We start from the raw sequence: 27526 nt of genomic DNA on the forward strand, positions 1-27526 counted from the left end.
TCATTCTGTCTGTTCCAGAAGAAGTCCCGTGCAGCCCGTCGACTTCGAGTCTGCTGCAGCCCCGCAACCCACCTATATTAAGAAGCCCCGTCCAGCTTGTCGACTTCGAGTCTGCTGCATCCTTGTAGCCCACCTGTACTGTGATAAGTGGTCGGCCCCTTAGAAACAGCGTGAGAGCTGTGCGTCCTGTTTGAAGCATTCATTCTGTCTGTTCCAGAAGAAGTCCCGTGCAGCCCGTCGACTTCGAGTCTGCTGCAGCCCCGCAACCCACCTATATTAAGAAGCCCCGTCCAGCTTGTCGACTTCGAGTCTGCTGCATCCTTGTAGCCCACCTGTACTGTGATAAGTGGTCGGCCCCTTAGAAACAGCGTGAGAGCTGTGCGTCCTGTTTGAAGCATTCATTCTGTCTGTTCCAGAAGAAGTCCCGTGCAGCCCGTCGACTTCGAGTCTGCTGCAGCCCCGCAACCCACCTATATTAAGAAGCCCCGTCCAGCTTGTCGACTTCGAGTCTGCTGCATCCTTGTAGCCCACCTGTACTGTGAGAAGTGGTCGCCCCCTTAGAAACAGCGTGAGAGCTGTACGTCCTGTTTGAAGCATTCATTCTGTCTGTCTCAGAAGAAATCCCGTGCAGCCCGTCGACTTCGAGTCTGCTGCAGCCCCGCAACCCACCTATATTGTGAGAAGTGCGCGTTCCCTTGCAACAACCGTGGGAATTGTATACTGTTGAAGTACTCATTCTGTCCGACCGGACGAAGTCTGTACCGTCTGGCGACTTCGCGTCTGTTACCGCCTTGTAACCCACCTGTACTGGAGAAGTGCCTGTCCCTCTGCAACGAACGTGAAGACTGCATACTCTGTCTGAAACATCCAGTCCGCCTGTCTCAGGAGAAGCCCTGTTCGGTCGTCGACTGCGAGTCTGTGGCATACCGGCGGCCCACCTGTGTGGTGAGCAGTGGCTGTCCTCCTTCAACGAACGTGAGATCTGCACCCTTCGTTTGCAGCTTGTTCATTCTGTCTGTCTCGGAAGAAGCTCCATACAGCCCGTCGACTTCGAGTCTGTTACCACCTTGTAACCCACCTGTACTGGAGAAGTGTCTGCCCCCCTCTGTGAGCGAGCGTGGGAACCGTGTGCCGTGTTGGAGTCGCCATTCAGTGTGTTCTCCACCTATATACTCCCCAGCTTGCCGTGTACCTGCTTAAAGCCCTGCTCTGGTGTCACAAGGAAAGTAGAAGAGTCTGACCACACCTCTCTCAAGGAAGACTCCCCTGGCCACCCTACCTTAAGACCGTGTACCTGCCATATACGTACCTGACTGACATCCATCCGCCACAAATTCCGCACCTGTGAAAGAAGGAAGGAAGGCCGGAATTACCTACTTACCAGAGGAGACTTACCGGACTGCTCACTTGCCAACCGCATTCCCTCCTGCGAAAGACCTACTTGACCACTCACCTGTTCGCCGTCCATCCACTGCAGGGTTCGCACTGAGGAAGAGGGCGGGAGAGACCCCGGCCGCTGCATCGTCCACCTTCGATCCCTGAGGGCCACAAGGAAGAAGATTTTAGATTAGGATTTCCAATTTGCTTTTACTTCGAAATAAAACTTGTTAAATTTATTCTCTGTCTCCGACTCCTTCCTCTGACACGCTCCTCGAGGTGGTCCTGGTTCAGGGGTGGGTGCAGTCTAGCTTGGCCCATCCCGACCTGTGACAGAATTTTACACGCATATCTTTCGACATTTTGAACTACCGGCGCGGAAATGTCAGAGCGCGTCACGTGACGATTCTGAACGAATCAAGTTGTCAGAAATTGGCATCAGCCAATGAGATTGCGCATTTCGAGTCAAATCAAATTTATTTGTATAACGCTTTTCACAATACATATTGTCTCAAAGCAGCTTTACAGAAAGTGCATTTCAGGAATGTACATAGAAAAATACCGTTAGTTAATCATGTATTAATTTAGGGCATAACATATCGCCGGCGTGGGGTCGTCTCCTCACGGGCGTGGGGTCGTCTCCTCACGGGCGTGGGGTCGTCTCCTCACGGGCGTGGGGTCGTCTCCTCACGGGCGTGGGGTCGTCTCCTCACGGGCGTGGGGTCGTCTCCTCACGGGCGTGGGGTCGTCTCCTCACGGGCGTGGGGTCGTCTCCTCACGGGCGTGGGGTCGTCTCCTCACGGGCGTGGAGTCGTCACTTCATAGGTTCCGAGAATCACCCCATTGTACTTTCATGATTGGTTGCTGATCAACACGAAATGACTAAATTTGGATCCGACAGCATTGCAAAGGAAAGCGAGAGCTTTCCAGCGGTGCATGTGATGATAGGGAGCAGAGAGCGATCGCGGAGCAGCGTGAAGATTTAGAATGCCAACTTTTGATGAATTTAGACGAAATCTACAGACGCAAACAGACAAAGTGTAGTAAAATAAAGACCTAAATGTGTATTTTGGACTTTTTTTCAGCACAAGTCTGAAAGAAGACATGTTATTGAAGACAAAAAAACCCGATGTTTTTGCCTGCCGTGTCTCGCCTTAAATACTCATATTGGGGTTTTTTTTGCAAGAGACCCACTTAAAGATCATGCCAGATTTAATAAGAAATGGATTGGACAAGTTAATCATTCTAAATTTGTCAGTAAATCTAGAGGGGTGGCAATTATTATCAACAAGTGTATTCCGTTTTCTCCTTCACAAACCTTAGTTGATTCCGGTGGTAGATATGTTATTGTTTCAGGCCTTCTTTATGGTTTAAATGTGACTCTGGCTAATATATACGCACCAAACTTTTATTCAGGAAATATTCTCTCTACTGACCTAAACTCACACTATCTTATTATGTGAGGTGATTTTAATTGTTCTCTGAACCCTTCTCTAGACCGTTCATCCACTAAACCTGCCCAACCCTCTAAAACCGCAATTTGCTGTTTTTCATATCTCACAGCACGATAATACAAATTTTTCTCTCATGTCCACCATAATTACTCTCGCAATGATTACTTTTTCTTAGACAATAAATTGTTGTCTAAAGTGGGGGCCTGTTCATATTCTTCTTATTCTTATAGCATTCTTATATCTGACCATGCTCCACTTTCACTTTCTCTTCAGTTTCAGGATAAGATGTTTGGTTCTCGAAGTTGGAGATTTAATTCTCTACTGCTCTCTGATAAAGCATTTTGTGATTCATTAAAAACCCAATTAGATATCTTTTTGGAGATAAACACCACCCCTGAGACCTCATCTTCCACAATTTGCAAATCTTTGAAAGCATAAGCTCGGGGTCGAGTCATTTCAAATTCAGCCTGTGTAAATAGACAAAGAAGGAAGATCCTGAAATTTTGAAAAAGAGACTCAAATTTCAATCTGAGTTTAATGTTATCAACTCATCAGGCAGAAAAGTTATTGCTGAAGACTAAACATGCATTTTTTTTTAAATGGTGACAAGCCAAGTAAACTTCTTGCATTTCAGTTAAAGGAAAAGTCAGCTAAACATTTTTTAAAAACCTTTGCCCATACCTACAATAATGGACACAATGAGAGAAGAGCTAGAATGATCCTTTTCCACAGAGGAGATAGTTCTAGCAATCCAGAGTATACAGAATGGCAAGACCCCTGGGCCCGATGGGTTCCCTGTGCAGAAAGATGTTTTCTCAAACACTTAAAACGCGCTCCTAAACATGTTTGTTTAAACTGTCTGAGACCTGGTTGAATAATAATATATTAGATGAGGAAATTAAATTGGATGGTTATGTTCTGTATAGAGCTGATAGGGGTACTCGAGGAGGAGGGGTAGCTATTTATGTCTCCTCAACTTTATTATCTGAGTCTAAAGCTCCTAAGGAAAATCCAGTATACTTCGAATGTCTTTTCGTTAAAATTAGTTTCCACGTAAATAAACAGCTAATTATAGGGAACATCTACAGACCTCCAAACTCCCCTAAACGAGATGATTATCCTTGGTGATTTTAACATTAACTGGTTGGATCGGTCATCTTTAAATGATAGAAATTATTTTGAAGGTTTAAATCTGACTCAATTAATTAGAGAACCTACCAGGGTTGACCATAGATCCAAATCTTTGTTGGACTGGATTCTGGTCACCCACTCTAACAGAATTACTGAATCTGGTGTCCTACCCGATTGCTTCAGTGATCATTCCATGGTCTTCTGTGTATGGAAAATTAGATTACCTCACCTACCACCCAAGGTGATCAGGGTAAGACAGAGCAAACATTTTAACACTGACTTTTTTATCCAAGATTTATTAGAAATAAATTGGAATAGGTTTCATCTTATCCCTTTTGTTGAGGATACGGAAGTTCTTAAAGTAATTGATAAACATGCCCCTTGGATATCAGTAAAGGTTAAGGGCCGACACTTACCATGGATTGATGCTGACTTAAGCCCTATTCGAACTGGATAAGTATTATCTGGGGACCTCGTGTGATTTAGAAATTACCCACCCACATCTGAATTTCGTGCGGCGCATTCGCACGGGATAAACGAAGCCTGTGATTTTACTCGAAATTACTGGCATATCTCCCGGATATGATGTCAACTGGCTATTGCTTGGAAATATCTTGTCGTTATTATAGGTCTGTATGATATAACATAAACAGAAGAATGTTCCTTACTGCATGCTGCTATACATGTCTGTAAGGAACATGGAACAATGTGCCGCTGCTCACCGCTCACAGCCAACATTCACTGGCAATCCTATAGCTACGATCCGCTTATTTGGGACTATTTCGGCTACAAAAAGAGGTACTTTAACTGCAGTGTTATAAAGTTGTGGATGGTTGTCTTTTTTAAAAAGTATTTTGTCTTTTATTTTTCGTGTTCGCATTTATGAGGAAAACGTGACCGTTCTTCATAACGGACGCGACCGCTCTGAACGCAGCACTAAAATACTGCTTTAAAACTTTCACAGATACCTAAAACAGAAAGCACAAAGCCTTTCTTTAAAACGAATTTCGTTTTGTATTAATTGTATCTTCATTTTAATCAGTGTTTTATTATCCAATTTCCTGGATTTAATAAGAAGTAAATATAGATATTCAAGACACGGAGGGCGCCAGCGCCTCAACTGAACAGCGCTATCATCCATGAACCGAAACTCAGCGTATAAGGTAGCCTTACTCTCCTCACACACGTAAAAAAAAAAAAAAAAAAAAAATATATATATATATATATATATATATATATATATTTTATCTACAGAAATCTCTACTTTTAAACAAAACCATTCAAAACTAAAAAAAATTAAATGTGCATTTCTCTCCAGATCGTGAGTCAGTAGCCTATCGTCATCTTTGCAGCCGACACAGAAAACACTTGTTTATTAATAAACAATTAAAATGTTTCATTGCAATAGTTTACATATTCAGAATCATTACTTTTGCTGGTTCTTAGTGACAGCTTTTAGGTGCCGGTTACATGAACGCGTCACTGCATCAGCACCAGAGAGAGAGCGAGAGAGAGAGAGATTTCATTTACTTATTTTTAGGAATTATAGCCTAATGAACAAACAAATATTAAGAGCGCCGCCACGTTGTATTGCGTAGAACGTTCACCAAATTCTTACAGAAATATGTTCTAAATATTGCAATGTTTTTTTTTTTCCAATATCGTGCAGCCCTAGTGTAGGCTATAGCCATGACCCCGCACCCAAATACTATCAAAACACTCCAACGCAATCTCCATTCTTCGCGAAAGATGGATAAAGCGGACAGAAAAAAAAAAAAACATTGACAAAATTATAAACGACTCGCCAAATCACAGAGATGCCGATTCGCACGGGACTAATATTATCACAGGACCTCGGTGTTCAGCGAAATATGGTAGGTCATTTGCAGGGGAATTTTTACTTTACAAATTACAGACATGGCCGATTCGCACGGGATTAAGATCACAGACAATCTCCGCGATTATTACAAATTACTAGAGGTCACCAGGTAATACTTATCCCGTGCGAATAGGGCTTTAATACATCTTTTTAAACAAAGAGATAAGGCATGGGAAAAGTACCGCCTGTCAAAGGACTCAGTAGATTTGGCTGTATATAACAATTAAGAAATACGTGTACGACTAAAACAAGAAATGCTTAATCAAATTATTACAAAAACTCTTTGTTTAATAACTTCAATAATTCTAAGAATTTTTGGAAAAGTCTTAACTCTTTATTACACAATTCTTCGAAAAGCATTGCTACCAAAATTAAAGCTAATAATGAGGTTATCAGTGATCCTTCTATAGTTGCCAATGCTTTCAACCAACACTTTTCCTCTATTAGTAGCTCACAATTTTCTAATTTCCCTTTCTCTAGTTTGGCAGACGAGCCCAACAGTTCCTTTTCATTTGCCACAATATATCCTACTGACATTCAGCAGGTAATCTATGAACTAAAGTCAGGCAATGGTACAGATCCAGATGGTCTGGAGATTAAGTTTATTAAGCTCGCGTCCCATGTACTGGCGTTTCCTCTATCAGATCTATTTAATTTATCTTTATCCACCTGTGTGGTTCCATTAATGTGGAAATCTGCCAGAGTTACACCAATACATAAGGGTGGCGATACACTTGATCTCAACAACTACAGACCTATTTCTATCATTAGTAGCATAGCAAAAGTGTTTGAAAAACTAATATTTAAACAATTATTTAAATATATTAATGAATTCTCTATTTTGTCACCAAATCAATCTGGTTTCAGACCAAACTTCTCTACAACTACTGCTCTTCTAAAATTTACCAACGATGTTTCATCTTCCCTAGACAATAACATGTCAACTGGTACAATATTTATAGATCTCACTAAGGCCTTTGATATGGTCGATCACTATTTGCTTCTTGATAAGTTATATGCGATAGGCCTTTCTAAACACTCTCTTCTTTGGTTTAATTCTTATCTTCACTGTAGACGTCAGTGTGTTTATGTTAATGGTTGTGTATCACAGTCCTTAATAATGGAGAAAGGTGTTCCTCAAGGTTCTTCTTTAGGGCCTCTTTTGTTTTCTTTATTTATTAATGATCTTCCTCTAATTTGCTTAGACTGATGTATTCATCTATATGCAGATGACACAGTGATTTATACATCTAATGTGACTGTTCCTAAGATTCAATCCTCATTGCAATCTAACTTCAATGCTATTCAACACGGGTTCCAATCCAACCATCTTCTATTGAATAAGAAAAAGTCATATAGTATACTGTTCCCCACTAGATCAGCTACACGGAAGCAAGATAATAATCTTTCACTTAAACTCTTAGACGATACTCCACTTGTACAAGTTGATGAACTTAAATATCTGGGCCTTTGGCTTGACTCACAACTTTCATTTAGGTGTCATATCAATTCTGTAGTAAAAAAGATTAACTGTAATTTACGAATATTATATCGTTCTATTAACTGTTTCACTCAATTGATTAGGTTAAGAATTGTGTCACAATTAATACTTCCCATACTAGATTATGCAGATGTTGTCTATCAAAACGCATCAGAAGCAAACCTGAAAGCATTCAATGTTGCTTTCAATAATAAATGTAGGTTTGTGCTGAGATGCCCCTTTACCACTCACCATTGTGTAATGAATGACTCACTGAATTTATTATCACCAAAAGCCAGAAGACAGTATCACTGGTATCAGGTCATTTTCAAATGTATGTACTATGATTATCCCTCTTACCTGAAGGAATACTTAATTCCATATAGACCCAGCTATAGATTGAGACACACTGAATATCTCTCCTTTACTGTGCCAAACATCTCTAAAGAGAGTGGTACACGTGCCTTCAAATTTAAAGCCCCCTCAGAATGGAATAGTCTGCCTGTGTCTCTAAGATCTGTTACTTCCTTGCGTTCCTTCAAAACATCTCTTTTTGTTTACTTGCAATCAAACTGTTTATGTAAATGTTTTCCTCATGTTTGACTTGATTTTTGTTTTCTATACCTAATATGTGGGATGCTTTTTGTCCTTTTTTAAATTTATGCGTATATATGCGAGTATGGGTGTAGGTGCGAGAACGCATGTATATGTGTATATATGTATATATATATGTGTATTTATATATATATATATATATATATATATATATATATATATATATATATATTTATTTATATATATATATATATATATATATATATATATATATATATATATATATATATATATATATATACTTATGTAAATGTTGTCATGCATCCTAATATCACAATGTGTTTTACACATGGATTTGTTCTCAATAATGACTTGTTGGGCCGGGTGAGGTGGGATGAGGGAGAGCTTTTGTGAGTGTGAATGTATATGTGCTGGAAAACGAGATGTTTCATCTCTCAAGGGGTTATCCTCATCAATAAATTTCATATGTTATTAGACTCCATTAATAATGGCTGCCTCCCTCCAACCCTTCGTCAGTCTTGTATTTCTCTGATTTTGAAAAAAGACAAAGACCCACACGAATGTGGTTCGTACAGGCCAATTAGTATTTTGAACATAGATGTAAAGATACTGGGTAAAATGATTGCCAATGATTGGCAATCATACACAACTACCAAACTGGTTTTATTCAAAACAGACTACGGTGTACTCATAATTTAAGAAGGCCATTGAATATAATTTATTCCTCTAATTATCACCCATCAGAGGCTCTACTGGACGCAGAGAAAGTCTTTGATCGGGTGGAATGGGATTACCTTTTCTGTGTGCTACAGAAATTCAGTTTTGGCAACACACTCATATCCTGGATAAAACTTTTATATTCCTCCCCAATATGTTCAGTATGTAATATTAGCGTAGACGCCATCCTTCTTATGATTTAACAAGCACATCAGGATTTATGGGAAGTGTTCCCGGTTTCGGCTGACCTAATCTTTGCAGCCTAACATTGAATTATAGAAGTCTATAATTTGTTATGTGTATACTAGGCCAAAGATATGTGTTTTTAGTCTAGATTAGACTCCCATTAATAATGGCTGCCTGCCTCCAACCCTTCGTCAGTGTGACAAATCTGTCTGATCGTCACCGCTGAGGGAGCAGCACTGGCACGCACACACAAACACACTTGGATACATACCCCATTCACTCTCCATTCCCGTCCTCACCTGTTGTTTTTGCCATCGGCAACGCGGGTGCACACGCCGGTCCGATGGCTCACGGACATTTCTCCACACCACATTTCCCTTCAGTCCAGTAGCATACCCGATCATTTCACACATACACACATCGTCTGTGTCTTGTGTTTTGTTCGCGTGTCTTCGTTCGTTTGTTTGTTTGTTTGTTTGTTTTCTTGTATGGGTGTAGTCGGGCTTGCGGCGGGTAAACGCTGCGTCGGCCAAACCGAGCAGACGAAGAGCGGATACTTATGACATAATAGTTGGGTCGCGCCGGTGCAGTGGCGCCAAATTGTCACTACTGTCTTGTGATTAGGGGGGATTATATGTGAATTAAGTGTTTGGTATTTATGTGTTTCGGTATTGTTAATAATGATGTATTATTACTAGGGCTGGGAATCGATTAAAAAAAATTAACTAATTAATTGCACAATTTCTGTAATTAATTGCAATTAATTGCGCTTCCCCCAAGCTTGTTATCATCAATATTTAAACTTAGAATCACCTAATTAAACAACACAGGAAAAAAAGGGAACAGAAAATAGCCCTATATTAAAATATTAAACATCAATATATCAATATATTATTCTTTTTCAATAATCAATCAACATAATCAATTTAACAGATTATTATTATTATTTTATTAATTATTAAAACAAAATATAGTCCTACAAAGCTATTATTACCAGAGCATGTGATCAGAGCAGGTCATTTTACCATTGTTGCCCAGCATTGCTATACCAGCTCAGCAAACAGAAGTCAACAGAGAAATTTCACGTTACTTGAGTGGACTTTACTTTTCCAGTGCTTAGTACATGATTGAAGCCTTTGGGCCGTTAACGACAGAGCCGCCGACACACACACACACACACACACACACACACACACACACACACACACACATACATACACACACACACACACACACGGAACGGAGAGCTCGCCGCTGCTTGACCCAGCGCCAATATTATTTCCGCCCGTGTTCTCTGATTTGTTACTTAGACTTGAGTGAACAAACATTCAGCCAATCACAGCGCGAATCATCTCTTGGGTGTGTCTGCCATGAGCTTCAAATCTCGTTGCTCTTGAGAATTTTCGTTCGTTTAGACACTTTACTGTTTGGCCGTCTGGGGTAAAATGCACCCCAGAAAAAAGCAGAGGATGATTACATCCTTTTTTCAAACACACACTGTAAGTATAATGTATTACAGTATGTCGCGATGACATGAATCACGCGTAAAGTTTCCTTGTTCTCTTTCATCATCTCGTTTCGAGATCCACCTATGGGAAGGGCATCCGTACCTGACCTCTGCAGAAGCATCCAATTGCACCAAGTCTGGCTAGACAGACAGAAGCGCGCAGCCAATGCCAGGTAAGGCCACACCCCCTTACCTAAGGCATATAGCTGTCAGGCGCGCTGCTATTCCTCAGTTGACATTCGCTTCTCGCGATCTCTGCACTGACACAGTTCGGTTGGATTAACGTTACGCTGCTCACTTTCGAGTCTTCAGGAGGACATATCGCCAGATCAGCCTCCGCCAGACGTGAGTGACAGTCGTTTCTTCAGCCTATCCGCTGTGTTTTTTGCATCCGGAGCCGCCCGCGCTCTTGCTGTCCTTCACCTGCTCCTCCTTACATGGCTGCCCGCCACGGATTTTTCCGAGTTCTTCACCGCTAGCCCACCCATGGCTATGTGACCGTCTAAACAGCCGCTTCTCCGGGGAACAGCCTATCACGACGAGCCTGCCCGGCCGCGTGTGGTGCTCTAATAATCGCCGCTAAGGACCCTCTCGTTCTGCGCTGTTTGCTTGAGCTTAACACGCTCAAGAAGCTTTGGAGAACCCAGAGAATTGCGGTCATTGTAATTGCTGCACATGTAGCTTTTTACTAAGCGCGCCGTGCTCGGCCTTTCTGACTCGGATGGGGGACACGGTGATGATGACGCACTACCGGGGGACTCCCGGAGCGCCACCTCTCTAAATATTTGAGCTGACATCAGCCCAATCCGCATTCCCTGAAGAGGACATCTTCGCGGGAAAACCTCACTCTCGTTGACGAACCGGCCGGTTCCGGCGACGGGGATGACGCGGTCCTTTTAGCGTTCCCTAGGCTAGCGCTCACGCGGCTTTGCCTCAGTCCATCCTCCTGGAAGTTTGTGAGCGAGCGGCCGTTCGTCTTAATATTGTGTGGCCAGCTCCACAGAGCGCCACCGACCAGGATAGGAATATTTACGACGGGTAAGCGCTGAGACCACCGCCCAGTCTGAGGAAACAACTCTTAAAACTGGAGCGTCCCGCTAGACTGTTAACACGGTCTCACGGGCCTTGATGTGTTACGATTACGTGTTGAGGCTTTCAATTTATGCCTTCCTAGGAAGGCGGCCCCGAACGCAAGCGGCCTGCCTGTTGTTCGACCGTTGGGAGTATCGAGCCCGCGTTCACGGGCCACGAGGACGTTTAGTGGACGTTGTGTGTGTGTACCCCCCCAAGCGGGGCTGTCGTGAGGAAAAGTACGTAGCAGTGTTACCACACTGCACGCACTTGGTTCCCCTCACCCAGTTATTAAAGGCTTCGGCCCCAGTGTTTCCCAACACAAAACACACACATTACTAAACAACACATTTAACAAACGAATCAAATGAATTCGTGCAGATTTATATATCTGCCAACATAGAGAGCAAATCTCTCTGATCCCATGCATGTCGCCCTGAGTCCGTCCACAAGAGGGCTCCATTGCCTCACAAATCAACTAGCTGGGCTCACAGCTCTGTTGCGGCTGCCCAGCCATGTGTTTTTAGTGGACGTTGTGTGTGGAAGGCTTCGGCCCCTGTGTTCCCCAACACAAAACACACACATAACTAAATAACACTTTAAAACAAACGAATTAAATAAATCCGTTACAGAGAGAGTATCTCTCTCCGGGGATATTATTTTTCTGCCTGCAGTGTGTTTTTAGTGGACGTTGTGTGTGGAAGGCTTCGGCCCCTGTGTTCCCCAACACAAAACACACACATAACTAAATAACACTTTAAAACATACAAATTAAATAAATCCGTTACAGAGAGAATATCTCTCTCCGGGGATATTATTTTTCTGCCTGCAGTGTGTTTTTAGTGGACGTTGTGTGTGGAAGGCTTCGGCCCCTGTGTTCCCCAACACAAAACACACACATAACTAAATAACACTTTAAAACAAACGAATTAAATAAATCCGTTACAGAGAGAGTATCTCTCTCCGGGGATATTATTTTTCTGCCTGCAGTGTGTTTTTAGTGGACGTTGTGTGTGGAAGGCTTCGGCCCCTGTGTTCCCCAACACAAAACACACACATAACTAAATAACACTTTAAAACATACAAATTAAATAAATCCGTTACAGAGAGAATATCTCACTCCGCGGATATTATTTTTCTGCCTGCACTTAAGACTGCCCAGTTCATGTGTTCAGGAGATATGTGTGTTTTCCGCCCACTTTCAGGCCTTGTGAGGGAAAGTTTAGCACAGTGGACACCACACTATGTTCCCCTCACTCTGTCAATAAAGGCTCCGGCCCCAGTGTTTGCCCAACACAAAACACACAAAGTTACGAATCAAATGAATTCGTTTTGGAGAGAAGACCTCTCTCCGCAGAGAAAACTTCTCACTGCAGAGGGAGGAAATCCCTCCGAACCCCTGCATGTCGCCTCTAGTGTGCCCACTAGATGGCGACTTTGCATCACGAATGAACCAGCTGGGCCCATACACCCCCGCTCCGGCCCGAGCGGGGGCGCTCTCGAGTCACGAAGTGGCTTGGCAAGCCATTTCAGCGCCCGAGTGGGTTTTGCGTACCGTAACCTAGGGTTACAGGCTGCAGTTTGCAATAAAACCTCCACTTTTCAACGGCGTTCTCTCTTCTCACACAGAAGAAAATGCCTCACACATTCTGAAAGAGGAAATTTCCTCCCTCCTAAACAAGGGAGCGATTCAGATGGTGCCACCCAATCTTATAAACCATGGTTTTTATTCCTGGTATTTTTATGGTGCCCCCCGCCCTATATGGACCTTCGAATGTTGAACAAACATTTGAGGAAATACAATTTCAGAATGTGACACAAGGCTCTCTCGCCCGTGCCATAAAGCAGAACGACTGGTTCACATCAGTCGATCTGAAAGATGCTTTCTTTCACATAAGTATCTACCCTCCACACAGGAAATATCTTCGTCTCGCCTACCAAGGCATTTGTTACGAATTCACAGTTCTTCCGTTCGGGCAAAATTTGAGTCCCCGAACTTTCTGTCTGTGTGCGGAGGCAGGCGTGGCGCCCCTGAGACTATCAGGGCTGAGAATTCTGAATTACATATACGATTGGTTCATCATAGCCAAATCGAAGGAGAAGGTGTCGCTGGACACCGGCCGGGTGCTCGCGCACATCACATCCCTCGTGTTCAAGGTGAATGCGAGCAAAAACAATCTGACTCCCAGTCAGAATGTCTTTTTCCTGGGCTTGGAATTGAACTCAGTCTCCTTGCGAGCGCGTCTCTCTCAAGAGCGTGTTCGCTCTCTGATGAACTGTCTGTCTCAGTTCAGAGAAGGGGCGAGAGTACAATATCGCACATGCCTCAGGCTGCAGGGTCTCATGGCTTCATCTATCCAAGTTGTGCCGTTGGGTCTCCTGAGAATGAGAGCGTTCACGAAATGGGTTTTGTCACTACATTTCAGCCCGATTCGCGATCTCTGCCGCTCGGTAACAGTGACGCGCGCCTGCTCGGCGGCCCTGCGCCATTGGGAGAGCGAGAACTTTACGCTCAGGGAACCCCCTTGGGACGGTTACGATGCGGAAAGTTGTGACGACAGATGCGTCCTTAACAGGCTGGGGAACCACCCAGGAAGGCAGAATGGTGAACGGTCTGTGGCTGAGCAGACTACGTTCAGCGCACATTAACTATTTAGAGCTTTTACCATTTGGAAAGCTCTGAATCATTTTCTGCCTCGCCTGCAGGGACATCCCGTTCTAGTACGGTGCGATAATACCACGGCAGTGGCTTATATCAACCGTCAGGGCGGCATGCGCTCGTCGAAACTCCACGCTCTAGCTTAGTTGGTGTGGAGCAGACGGGTTTTTCTGTCATTACGCGTGACTCATGTTCGAGCATTCTGAACAGAGGCGCGGATCTGCTATCGAGGGGAAACCCAATCTAAGGGGATTGGCGTCTTCACCCGCAGATAGTGGAGATGTTATGGATGAGATTTAGACAGGCAGCCGTAGATCTTTTCGCCTCGCGCGAAAACCACCATTGTCCTATGTTCTTCTCGACTAAAGGACGTGGACGCGCCCCTCAGGGCAGACGCACTGGCCCACCCATGGCCCAAAGTGCTGCTGTATGGTTTTCCTCCCCTGTGCCTGATATTTTCACACTGGCCAGGGTGAGAGGGCACGGCCTGTCTCTCATTCTGATAGCACCCAGGTGGCTCAAAGCCCCGTGGCTGGCAGAGATAATCCCTCTGTTGTACGCCGAGCCATGGCGCCTCCCCCCTCGCACGGACATACTGTCCCAAGCCAACGGGGAGATTTACCACCCCCACCCGGACAGGGTGACTCTCTGGGCCTGGCCTGTGAGAGGACGAACCTAAATGCACTGGGGCTCCCGCCGCGTGTAATCGCCACCACTCAGAATGCCAGGGCCGTTTCCACACGATCCCTATATGGCTGGAAGTGGCAAGTGTTCGAAGGGTGGTGTGATGGGCGTGGTCTCACATCTTATCAGTGCTCGGTGCCTGATATTTTGGGTTTCCTGCAAGACCTCATGGAAAGAGGCAGGTCCTTTTCCACCATTAAGGTCTACCTGGCTGCGTTTTCAGCCTGTCATGTGGGTTTTGAGGGCTTCACCGTCAGGCAGCACCCTCTAACCCGCAGTTTTATGAAGGGTGCACGCCGCTCTTTGCCGGTCATCAGGAGATCTGTTCCAGGGTAGGACCTCTCCATGGTGCTGGAAGCGCGGTCTCTTTATCCTTTTGAGCCTCTGGGAAGTATTTCCCTTAAGCTGCTGTCCCTCAAGACAGCTTTGCTCTCGGCCTTGGCCTCTGCTAAACGGGTCAGTGAGCTACATGCACTCTCGGTTCAACCCTCGTGCGCCAAATTCTCCTTAAGTGGAGATAAGGTTTCCCTTAAGCCTAACCCGGCCTTCATGCCGAAATGCTTCCCTGTGTTCACTTCGGAGGTTTTGGAGCTATCCGCTTTTCACCCTCCACCCTTTGCCTCCTCGGAGGATCAGGGGCTGAATGCTCTGTGTCCCGGTCGCGCTCTGCAAGCATGTATGACCAGGACCAGTGCTTTCCGCAAGAGCGACCAGCTCTTTGTTTCAAGGGCTCCCCCGCACAAGGGGAGTCCCATTTCAAAGCAATGCCTCTCACATTGGCTTGTGGACGCTATACTATGGCTTATGAAGCAAAGGGAGTGCAGCCCCCAGGGGGCATCAGAGCTCATTCTACAAGGGGCTTAGCCGCCTCTTGGGCTTTGTTCAGGGGAGTGCCACTGCAAGACATCTGCTCCGCGGCCAGCTGGGCCTCTCCTCATACCTTTGAGCGTTACTACCGGTTGGATGTCACCAGAACCTCGGTGGCACATTCGGTCCTAGGGGTAGGGTCCTCTTAGCCCTTTCCCACAGCCCCGTTGGGTTAACCAACGAAGAGTGAATGGGCCGGCTGGCCATGTTCATTCCTGTCACCAAGCATTCGCATTCCTTCTTGGGTTTAGCTATGTGCATTGGTGGTGCGGGGGCCATTATCATGTATGGGTCTCATGCATGTTTCATGCCCTGCTTGTCCACAGCAGTTTAGCGTGGCGTCACCCTTGCAGGGTCATGTTTGTGGGACGTGTCAGGCACCGCCTCTCTGAGGTGACCGTCCTTCTCTGGCCTTCAGAACCTCACTGTGAGTGTATTGGGCAATCGGGGAGCTGTCCATGTCTCTCCCATAGGTGGATCTCGAAACGAGATGATGAAAGAGAACAATAGGTTACTGTCGTAACCCCGGTTCTCTGAAACATCGAGTGGAGAGATCCACCAGCTTCGCCCCGCTTGCCGCACGAGAAGCGAATATACTTACTGAGGAATAGCAGCGCGCCTGACAGCTATATGCCTTAGGTAAGGGGGTGTGGCCTTACCTGGCATTGGCTGCGCGCTTCTGTCTGTCTAGCCAGACTTGGTGCAATTGGATGCTTCTGCAGAGGTCAGGTACGGATGCCCTTCCCATAGGTGGATCTCTCCACTCGATGTTTCAGAGAACCGGGGTTACGACAGTAACCTATTGTTATGATTTAACCAACTGTAACGCTGTAAGACGTGAGACAACAGAACCCGTATGGACCTCGTCACGTCGCGCCGGATTGTGCCGAGTGTGTGTTAAATGCTCTCCTACTTGTCGCTTTGGATAAAAGTGTCTGTTAAATTAGACTTATTACATGGCTTGGCTGAATTCCAATGTAGAATGCAGTCTGTTATTTCTTGATAACAGACCGCTGCGAAGTATAACACACCGTGAAAAACAGAGCGTTGCTATGGACGCGGAACGGACTATTTTCTTTAGCGGAAGCAATACAATCGTTTTTAAATGAATAAACTCCTTTTTAAATCAATATTTTTGTGTCAAATTATTTCTTTATTTTATCACATTATTTACAAATTTTAGTCTTTTAATTTATTACTGCTATCTATGTCCTAACTGGTCTGTAGGAAAGGCAGGCTGTGATGTCACTGGCAGAGAGAGGGGAGGACAGTTGCTCGACCACTCCAGAATGTGTACAGGTGACATTTGTATAAAAAAAGAGGATTGACAATTTTAAGGCAGTGTTTTCTTAATTGGGACTACTTGCCACTATTTTAAGGAATTACACATACATTTAATTCCTTAAATCAATTTAATTCCATAAAACAAAATATAATTTATTTTATTTTATGTTCAAACTGTTAAATAAAATTTGTTTTATGAAATTGTATTTATGTTCCAATAGTGTTAAGTACTGTATTAGGCTAAAAAGGGTTGCTAAATATAAATCTAAATGAAAAACTTTAAGTTGTGTTTAACAGTGGAAATGGCAAATGAGTCAATAAATGAGTGATATATGCTGTTTATATTGTTTTTTAGGATGTTTGTGAGGAAGTGTCAGTCATGTGTGAGGAAGGGAAGGAAAGAGAGGAAGAGAGAGAGGGAGATGAGGGAAAAAGTGAGGAACCATGTGAAAACCGAAGAGAAGAGAGAACTGATTTGATGAACAGGGAAGAATCTGCAGACTCAGACCAACATTTCTCAGCAACAAAACCAAACCATCCTGATCCCAAACTTATCATAAAGCAAACACTGTCAGACCGTACCCTTTCATTTCAGACACAGTGGTACAGCAAATTTAAATGGCTCCATTTCGATCCAAATGTTGAAGGTGTTTTGTGTTTTTATTGTAGCAAAGCTTTTAAAACACAAGTATCTTCCCTTGCGAAAAATACAGAACCAGCATTTCTTTCAACTGGTTTCAAGAATTGGAAGAAAGCTCTTGAACGATTCAGTTCACATGAAAAATCAGATTGTCACAAGACAGCAGTAACAACATGTGTATATGAAGACAGATCAGTTAAGGCACAGCTGTGTAGTGTTCAGGCATCACAACAAGAGGAAGCGAGAGCAAATCTGTTAAAAATCATTGGTGCTGTGCAACTGTTGGCAAGGCAGGGCTTGGCCCTAAGAGGGCATGATGATAGTGAGGGAAATCTTCATCAGGTGCTGAAATACAAGGCAGAAGAAGATCTGTGTCTCAGAAAGTGGTTGTCAGGCAGAAAGGACTACACTTCTGCTGAGAAGAGAGAACTGATCACTCCCTCAGTTGCAGTTTTCTGTAATGATGGACGGAACGCAAGATGTTTCAGGCAAAGAGCAAGAAGCAATTTGTCTCCGATATGTAGATAGCGATTTGATGATTCATGAAGAGTTTATTGGCCTTTATGAGGTATCTGTGGGGACAGGAGAGAATCTTGCAAAGGTTGTGAAAGATGTGTTGGTTCGTTTAAATTTGCCCATTTCTGGATTACGAGGGCAGGCATATGATGGTGCAGCAAATATGGCTGGCAGGCATTCTGGAGCACAGGCCATCATTAAAAAGGAACAACCTCTTGCCCCATACATCCACTGTGGTGCCCATTGTGTAAATCTCATTACACAGCATGCTTGTACTGCCTCACGTGTTGTCCACAGTGCTTTACAGTGGGTTCATGAGTTAGGAATTTTGTTTGGGCAGTCAGGTAAATTTAAATCTTTGTTCAAGGAAGTTGCAAAATCTGTTCAAGGGTCCTTTCAAACTATAAGGCCCCTTTGTCCCACAAGATGGACAGTTCGCTCCAGTGCTATCCATGCAGTGCTGAATCAGTATGAGTCTGTAATGGTTGCTCTGAATGAAATGGCAGCGGGCAGCTCAGACACGGCTAACAGGGCAAATGGACTACATGACAGATTCCAGCAGGGAAATGTAGTTCTTGGTCTTCTGCTTGCCTTAGAGGTTATAGAAGAATTGGAGAATCTCAACACATCTCTCCAAAGTCGAACACAGACCATCAATGGTATGCTTTCTGCTGTTGCTTATGTGAGGGATGCTGTTGCAAATAAAAGAAATTCAGAAAGGTTTCACATTTTCTACACCAAAGCATCAGAAATGTGCCAAATCCTTGATCTCTCTCCAATTGCACTGCCCCGTACTCGTAATCCTCCTAAACGTCTAACTGGTCAGGCTTGTGCACATGTACATTCATCTCCATCTGAATATTACAAAACAGAGTTTTACAAAGTGCTTGATGTTGTGGATATGCAGTTCAGAGAACGTTTTGAGCAGGAAGGGTTGCTGATGCTAAGGAATCTGGAAAACATCCTCTTAACAGGGGTGGTTGATGATAATGTGGTACAAATGTACCCAGAACTGGACAAAATATCCCTTAACACACAATTGGCAATGTTCAGATCAAAGCATAATATGCAGTCCAGCAGTGAAGCAGCAAGCATCCTTCAGGGGATGTGTCCAGAAGTCCGTAGTCTTTTTGATCAGGTGGAAACACTTGTCAGACTGCTGCTTGTCACTCCTGTGTCCTCAGCAGAAGCTGAGAGAAGTTTCAGTGGTCTCAGGAGGCTAAAAACATGGCTTCGTAGTACCATGACACAAACACGGCTGAATAGTGTTGCTGTGTGTCATATACACAAGGAAAAACTTGATCAATTAGCGAGAAAAAAAATTGCTCAACAATTTGTGGCCTGCAAGGAAAGCCGAAAAATTCAGTTTGGAAGTTTTGATTAAAAATCTCACTTCGATTTTGATAATATTAAAACCTTGTAAATACATTGATTTAGGTTTTATTGATATATTTTTATAAAAAAGTAAAAAATTACTGTAGATGTAATCTGTATACTCATTGAACACTTTTTTTTTTTTTGTCCAACTGTTAAGAAGTATGATAAAAGTTATTGTTCAAGTGTTGTGTAACTGAAATATTGTAAATATAATAAAATATCTTTATTTCATAAAAATAAAGTATAGATGTCCACAGTGGGCTTAAAGTCCGAAGTCCTGCAGTATTTTTTTTATTTTGAGTATGATTTCACAAAAATAGGTTGCTGTAAGCTATCATGGCATTTTCCCAAAATTGCCACTAGGGTGCTTTAAAATGCCAATTACTATTCTATCTAGAATGTATTATTATGAACATCACCTTTGGGTCACACCACCATACAGCTTTTGTCCCCCCCACTTTTATAATGGCTGCTACGCCACTGCACACACACACACACACGCGCGCGCGGAGCACAGAGCGCGCCGACCGACCGACACACACACACTCACGCGCGCAGCACAGAGCGCGATGCACATACCGAGCGGAAAAGACTCGCTCATGAAAGCTGTCCGAGAATGAAACCTGACCGCCGAACATGGAGGGGCGGGACGGCATATTTCGGCCTTTTTAATAGCAGACGCAACAGGAAATCATTAAAACGAGGCAAAAAAAAAAAGTGCTGCGTCAATTGCGTTATTTTTTTTTTAACGCGTTAAACATTTCAAATTAATCGCAAAGATTAACGCGTTAATTCCCCCAGCCCTAATTATTACAATGTATTTATTTGATAATTACCAGTGAGAAATATTGTTTAATGTTGATTGATGAACATTTTGGTGGGTATAATGAACTGGTAAGGATTTAGATATATATCTTTACCTCTCAATGGGTGTTTTCCAAAGAAGGCGGAGTCTGGCCTATAAAAAGGGAGGCCAGACTCACAATCAGGACTTGTTAACCATGTCAGAGCGAGAGTGCAACTGCGGTGCCTCAAGCAAACCTTGTTACTGTGGATACGTTTTGGAGAGTTTTTCGTCTTTATTTTTATTTTATTTATTTTTGGTACTTTTTAGTTTTTTGTGTGCACCTGTATATATATTTCACTGTGGACTGTCTGTTTTTTGCCACTGTAAATAAATTACACCTTGCACAAGAGTGCTCTGCGAGTAAGCCATCATTCTGTTTACATCCTCACGGACCCAAGTTACCTTTATTCCCTTCCCCGGAAGCGAGCAGTGGGTCTCGCTTCATCACAGTCAGTCTTGTATTTCTTTGATTTTGACAAATGCTTTTTGCATTGGCAATTGAACCCTTGGCAATTGCCATTCGTAGTGAGCCGGCCATACAGGGAATTAGGAGAGCTGGTGCTGTTCACAAAATGTATTTATACGGCGATGATGTGTTGCTCTTTATCTCTGATCCGGATGTTTCTTTACCCAAAGTATTGAGAATTACTAATTCCTTTAGCCTCTTCTCCGGTTATAAATTTAATATAAATAAAAGTGAGTTATATCCAATACATTTTCCAATTTCTGATTTACCAACGAGTGCTTCAGTGTTTAAAGTTGCTTCCCATAGTTTTAAATATTTAGGAGTAATATTTACACGTAAGTGCTTAGATCTTTTCAAGGCTAATTTTATCACGCTCCTCCAACGAGTGCAGAAAGATTTTACTCACTGGTCGGCCCTTCCCCTTTCATTGGCTGGACGCGTGAATTCGGTGAAGATGAACGTTTTAACTAGATTTCTGTATTTATTTTAATGTGTCCCAATTTGTATACCAAAATCTTTTTTTAAGACTCTAAATCAACACATCTCATCTTTTATTTGGAACAAAGGACCAGCCAGAATCCGTAGAGAAATACTTCAGAAACCAAAGCTTGAGGGTGGGCTTGCCCTTCCTAATTTCTTATTTTACTACTGGGCAGCAAATATACACTCTACATTGTTCTGGTTTCAGAGTCATTTCGGGCTCAGTGACTTGGTCCCGGCTTGGGGCGGTATTGAAGAGGGTTCCTGCTCCCCAGTCTCGCCTGCCACACTATTGTGTGGTCCTCTTACTGCCATCTCGCGCTGTCCTTACGCCAATTCTATTGTCCAGCAATCGTTATGGATTTGGTCCTAATTCCAAACCCATTTCGGCCTTCAGCGTTTGCCAGTGGTTTCACCTATAAACCGTAACCCTTTATTCACCCCCTGACTTAATGACAAAGCATTTAATATTTGTCAGAGAGCAGGAATTTCGGCTGTCAATGATATTTACATTGGTAATGTTTTTTTCCAGCTTTTTACAATTGAAACAAAAATTCTCTCTCTTGTGCACAATTGTTTAGATATTTGCAGCTCAGAAATATTGTTAAATTCATTCCCTGACTTTCTGAATCTTCCACCAAAATCTTCGCTTGATCAGATTCTTGAAGTAGCCTTAGATAAAGGGAGTGCATTGTCTACGATATACAGGCTGATTTCCTCCATCTCCACTTCCTCTCTCTCTTTTATTAGACAACCGTGGGAGTCGGATCTATGCCTCATGCCTCACTATTGATGGAGACTTGGAACCAGATCCTGTCCCGTGTTCATACCTCTTCTATTTGTGCTCATCATAGTCTTATCCAATTAAAATGTATTCATCGAATTAACTGGACAAAAGTGAGGTTGGCAAAAATTAAGCCTGGTGTTGATCCTCTCTGTGATCATTGCCATCAGGCCCCTGCTGATTTATTACACATGTTTTGGTTATGTCCATCCTTAACATCTTTTTGGCAATAAATCTTTAATTGTTTGTCTTTAGTTACAAAGAGACAGATTGAGCCTTGCCCTTTGGTTGCACTTTTTGGACTTTCTCCAAATGTCACTTATTTTTGTCTGGAAATCCAGCAAAGGCTTTTGCCTTCTCAACATTATTAGCTAGACGGCACATTCTTCTGCTATGGAAACAAAATCTCCCTCCATCTGATGATGACTGGCTGAGAGATGTTATGAGCTTCATATATTTTTCACTATTCTCCTGTATATGTATTTTAGTATTATTGTAAAAGTTCAATAAACAGATAAAAAAAAAAAAAATCTTTTGAAGATATTTAAGGGAAATGAAGAATTTATTAGCAACTATAATTCATTGCAACTTTTGAAATATGCACACATTTACTGTTATTTGTATGACTGTTAATGTTTCTTGTCTAAATGTAAATTAAAGATTTTCAATTCAAAACAATGTAATTTTGAAAAAAAAAAATCATTTATTCTTAGATTATTTTGGGAAGCGCAGCCAAGATCAGTGTGTGATAGTAACGTCTGATTGCCAAACTAATGTCATGTGGACTGTTGCTGTATGTCTTTGTAGATTGTCTGGCTGTATGGTGACAGAGGAAGGCTGTGGTTATGTGTCTTCAGCTCTGAGTTCAAACCCCTCACACCTGAGAGAGCTGGATCTGAGCTACAATCACCCAGGAGATTCAGGAGTCAAGCTGCTCACTGATAAACTGGAGGATCCAAACTACAGACTGGATAAACTCAAGTATGTAGAGCATGAAGAGTTGATTAAACACTCAAAAAACAGCATTTCAACCTTCACTTATTACTCACATTACTACATTTACAAAAGTTCTTATTGAGAATTTACAGAGGTTTAGCTCTAGTTATGCTATGGGCTGTTGAATGCTTCATTCTGATTGGCTGACGAACATTATAAGGTGTGCAATTATTTACAGTAAACGCACTGGTAAAGTAGTTCTTGGCAGGTCTTGACTGCATTACAGTTCCATATCACTTTGCAAATTTCAGAGGTCCTGACAGCCGACAACAGCAAAAGAACCAAAACCCACAAAGACAAAGAAAATATAACAAACAACAGGATTTTCCTACAAAAATAAATTATTCACTTTATCCCACTCTCCCATAAAAACGCACACACAGATTTCATCAGTAAAATAGTTTTGCAACTTATGTAGTATGTCTGAAAGGGGGCCTGTGTTAGGTGAGGTCCAGTGGGGTGATGCATGTGCACATACCCGACTTTTCTTATTTCAAAATATATTTATTGGCATTTTGTGCAGATACAACATCTTGTATATATAAAAATTAAATGAACCACATCTTGCTTTTCTTCCCTCTGTTCTTAATGTCCCAAGTACAACCACACTACACATACAATACAATACATATGACAATAACGATAAAAAAATACTATACGTGTAATAGTTAAACAATACAATAAGTGTACAACACAATAAAATACAATGATATATATATATATATATATATATATATATATATATATATATATATATATATATATATATATATATATAGTTAATCCTCGTCTGTGTTTTCAAGTGTGAGATCAATGATATCAATATCATTTAACAAAGGTAATTCATTTTTATTTTGTTTTATTGTTCAAACAAAAGCCAAAAAACATTTTTTGGAAAAAAAACCCCAAAGGTTTCCATGTTTTATGAAAGGTTTTTAAAGACCCTTTCAAAGATTTTTTTTTTTAGCTTTAAACACAAGATCTTTCTTTTATTAATCTATCATATGAAGGAGGGCATGCATGTTTCCACTTAAAGAGAATGAGCCTCCTGGCCAATGTTGTGGCCAATTCTCTGTCTCTGGTTCAGGTCTTCAATATCAGGTTCAGGTCTCAGAAGAAATCTTTCAGAGTCGAAGTTTCAGGTCTCAGAAGTAACTTTATTGAACAATTCAACAAAGTGAGATGGTAGCTAAGCATCTAATTTTACAATGGTTTTCTCTCAGATCTTATACCTTTTCTCTCATCCCTTGGTGTCCAATTTCCTCGCTTGGTGACCAATTAGCGTTATCATAGTTATCTTTTTCTCTTTGCTCCTCCTTGTCATGTCGCCACGATTAGAAACACCTGCATTAATGTCCAATTTCTATTGGTGGCCATTCTGGCGCATGCGCTTTATTAAATATGATTTCATATATGGTTTTTAGGGTACTTTTCCACTCTTGTCCTTAGACTACCTTTCACCCAGTTTTTGTCCTGTCCTCACACAACTCGTAAACACTTTTGACAGGTTCAGTGTTTCCCATCATTTTGTCCCCTTTGACCTGTTTTCTCTGTTTCCCATGATTTTAGGCCTTCGTTTCCCCTGCTTTTGGGCCTCCCATATTCTAGGCCTAGTTTCCCTAATATTCATATCATGCATTTGAATAGGATTCATGTGTGACACAGATGAGACAAAGAAAATTCTCCAACACCAATAGTGTAGTGAAATAGTGTAGTCTGGCATTGGTGTAATGTATTCTATAAAGAATCTTGCTTTGCATCAAACTGTGCCGGGCGCATATAGAGGATAATCCCACTCTATTTCAAGTATAGTGACCCCCAGCTCTTGTTCCCAAGTATTTTTGAGTCAAATAGAGGGGTCAGGATTTAATCAATCTATCAATGCATTAATTACAGAGATTAGCCCTTTTCTGTCTGAGCTAAGAGAAAGAAGGGTGTCCATTTTATAATCAGGAGGAAGATTAGAAAACTGGGGAAACTGACTTTGTACAAAATGTCTGATCTAAAAGAAGCGAAAAAGATGCGATTTAGGAAGATCAAACTTTTCTGACATTTCTGAAAAGGATAAAAAATAATCCTTTATCATAAAGGTCCTTGATGATACTGAGACCCCTAGAATTAACGAAATAGGAAGAGAGGACCACTTCTCTATACTGCCTTATAAACATCAATTAAAGAATTAAAAACATTCTAAAGATATCTGTGTGTTTTTAGTGATGAACACGCCTAGATATCTGGGCTGGGTTTCCCGATAACGTTGTCTCTTAGCGTGCTACGAAGACTCTTAAGGTATAACTTAACTAAAGGTATACCATTACTAGGCGTGTTCCCCAAACTATACCTTAGAAAGCTGCTTAAGATATACCTTGTGCAACGTTACCAGGTACTGTCCTTGGCGATGGTTGATATCGATGGCTTGAGAATCAATTATTCTCTCGTGCAGGGGCTGCTTCACTGCAAGCGGTGTTCTTTATAAAAGAAGCACTTCAGAAATAGTTGAAATTGCATTTATTAGGACTCATGTGATATTATAAAAAATAATCCAAACTATAATAGCCTAGCCTACATATTTAAAAATTGTAGCATATATTGCTGCCACAATAACCATTTAAATTTTTTTACATGCTTTCATCTCTTTCCCATTTTTGTTTAAATGGAACTGCAATGAAATAGTGTTCTTGTAAATACTTTCCAGCATTTCAGTAATAAAAGTGTACATCTTACATACGGTACTCGGTAGTGATCAAAAAGGATTTAAACAGTGAATTTTGAATCTCTTCTTGTAAACTCAGATTTGGATTCAGACAGCAATTGAATTCCCACACGACCTGTTTGTCAAAAAACAATTTGGCCAGAGATTTTTATGTGGGTTGGGTGAGAAAAAAACACTGTTTAAAATACCGTACGAGCCCATGATAAACAATTAGCATCCGAATAGGACTTAACTGACAGTCTGCTTTCACTGTCCTTTGAAAGCACTCCGCAGACGGCGCAGTCTTTTAGAACAACTATTCGCTGTATCGCTGCCATAGTTTGAGCAAACTCCCCACCACAATCATTCCCTTTAAATAGACTTTTAAGCCTTTAATGGTTTGGCAGCTGATGTTGTCACGGATCCACTCAGCACACCTCAGCCAGCGTCAACTCAACACACCTGGTCTCGATCACACTCACCCGAATTCTGATTATCTGCACCTGCAACTCATCACTTCACATGCCACGCTCACTCTGGATATAAACCCCAGTCACACCACAGTTCACTGTCCGGTCTCGTCTTCAGACGTCTGTGACTCCCCAGCGTTATTCCCAAGTGTCTCTGTGATCCCGCAAGTATTCTCAAGTTCAGACTTTCCATAACTCTCTGTGTGTTCTCTGTCTGTATCAGTGATCAGCTATTACCTGGATAACCTCAAGATCAAGACCCGTTCTGTTTGTCTCCACCAGCGAAGCTTCCTGAATCCCAGCTCATTGCCCTGAGTGACTATATCTGTTCCATGCATACTAAAGACTCTAAGTTCAACGTTATATTCCCTGAGTTTGACCTTTTGTGCTTCCTTGCTATCCGGAGCTGCATACAGTGTCTAAATAAACCTTTGTTACCATTATCTCTGTGTCCTCGTCCATACAGTGGTGTGACAGAAGACCGGACCACACACAATGCAGGCTCCCACGGCTTCCGGAATCTCCGCTTCATCCATCGAAACCTCTCCGAGTACCCCTGTGCACGCAGCCGTCACCCAACAACCTACACTTCAAGAAACACTAAGGGAATTCCGTCATACTCTTCTGAACTACCGACCTGCCTCAGTAAGTCCCATGGCCAAACCTGCAAATTACTCGGGCGACGGAGAGTGCAAAGGATTTTTGCTACAGTGCAAACTTTATATGGAGGTAAACACTGCTCAGTTCATTTCTGAAAAAGCCAAAATTGCTTTCATAATTTCCCTGCTCACAGGTCGAGCGTTGAACTGGGCTCAAGCTCTCTGGGATTCCGATGCACCTGCATTACAGTCTTTCGACGGGTTCCTAAATCATTTCAGTACTGTGTTTTCTCAATCATCCAATGCCATATCGATTCACGATCAGTTGTTTCGCCTACGACAAGGCAATTCCTCTGTTTCAGATTATGCTCTGAGGTTTCGGACGATCGCTGCAAGCAGCGGATGGAATGAGATTGCCTTGATGACAGCCTATCGTCAAGGACTCAACTCTGACATCTGTTTACAACTGGCCATTTATGATGACACCATCGGGATTGAAAAACTTATCCAACGCTCAATTCTCATAGCCCAACACCGCACTGCTTGCTTCCAAAATCCCTCTGCACGACCCCCTCGCCTCTCCGAGCCCGTAAACCCTCCAGTACCAGAGCCAATGGAATTCGACTCAGGACGACTAACCACAACAGAACGTAATCGACGTCGTACCAATAATCTGTGTTTCTACTGTGGAGCTTCTGAACACTACCGTGCTGAATGCCCCGTTCGTCCCAGTCGTTCGGCGGTGAGTACAGTTGAACTGCCATTTCCTGTATCAAACCTGAAGCAA

At 42.5% G+C, this 27526-nt stretch overlaps 2 protein-coding genes across 4 annotated transcripts in view; both read left to right on the forward strand.

Annotated features, from left to right (window-relative positions):
* The window catches only part of LOC309496977 (NLR family CARD domain-containing protein 3-like), a 78522-nt gene that overhangs the window by 19990 nt on the left and 31006 nt on the right, over nucleotides 1-27526 (forward strand). For all 3 annotated transcript variants that reach the window (XM_082167181.1, XM_082167183.1, XM_082167182.1), the window contains one exon: nucleotides 22790-22963. In XM_082167181.1, the coding sequence (XP_082023307.1) occupies nucleotides 22790-22963 (174 nt within the window). The remainder of the gene's footprint in view (nucleotides 1-22789; nucleotides 22964-27526) is intronic.
* On the forward strand, nucleotides 17983-19863 carry LOC309497035 (zinc finger MYM-type protein 1-like). Its single transcript, XM_082167295.1, has 2 exons — nucleotides 17983-18338; nucleotides 18373-19863. The coding sequence occupies exon 2, from the start codon at nucleotides 18510-18512 to the stop codon at nucleotides 19410-19412; it is 903 nt and encodes a 300-aa protein (XP_082023421.1). The 5' UTR covers nucleotides 17983-18338; nucleotides 18373-18509; the 3' UTR covers nucleotides 19413-19863.

This window comes from Leuciscus leuciscus (assembly GCF_965113295.1).
Source record: "Leuciscus leuciscus genome assembly, chromosome: 4".
NCBI classification, from domain to species: domain Eukaryota; kingdom Metazoa; phylum Chordata; class Actinopteri; order Cypriniformes; family Leuciscidae; genus Leuciscus; species Leuciscus leuciscus.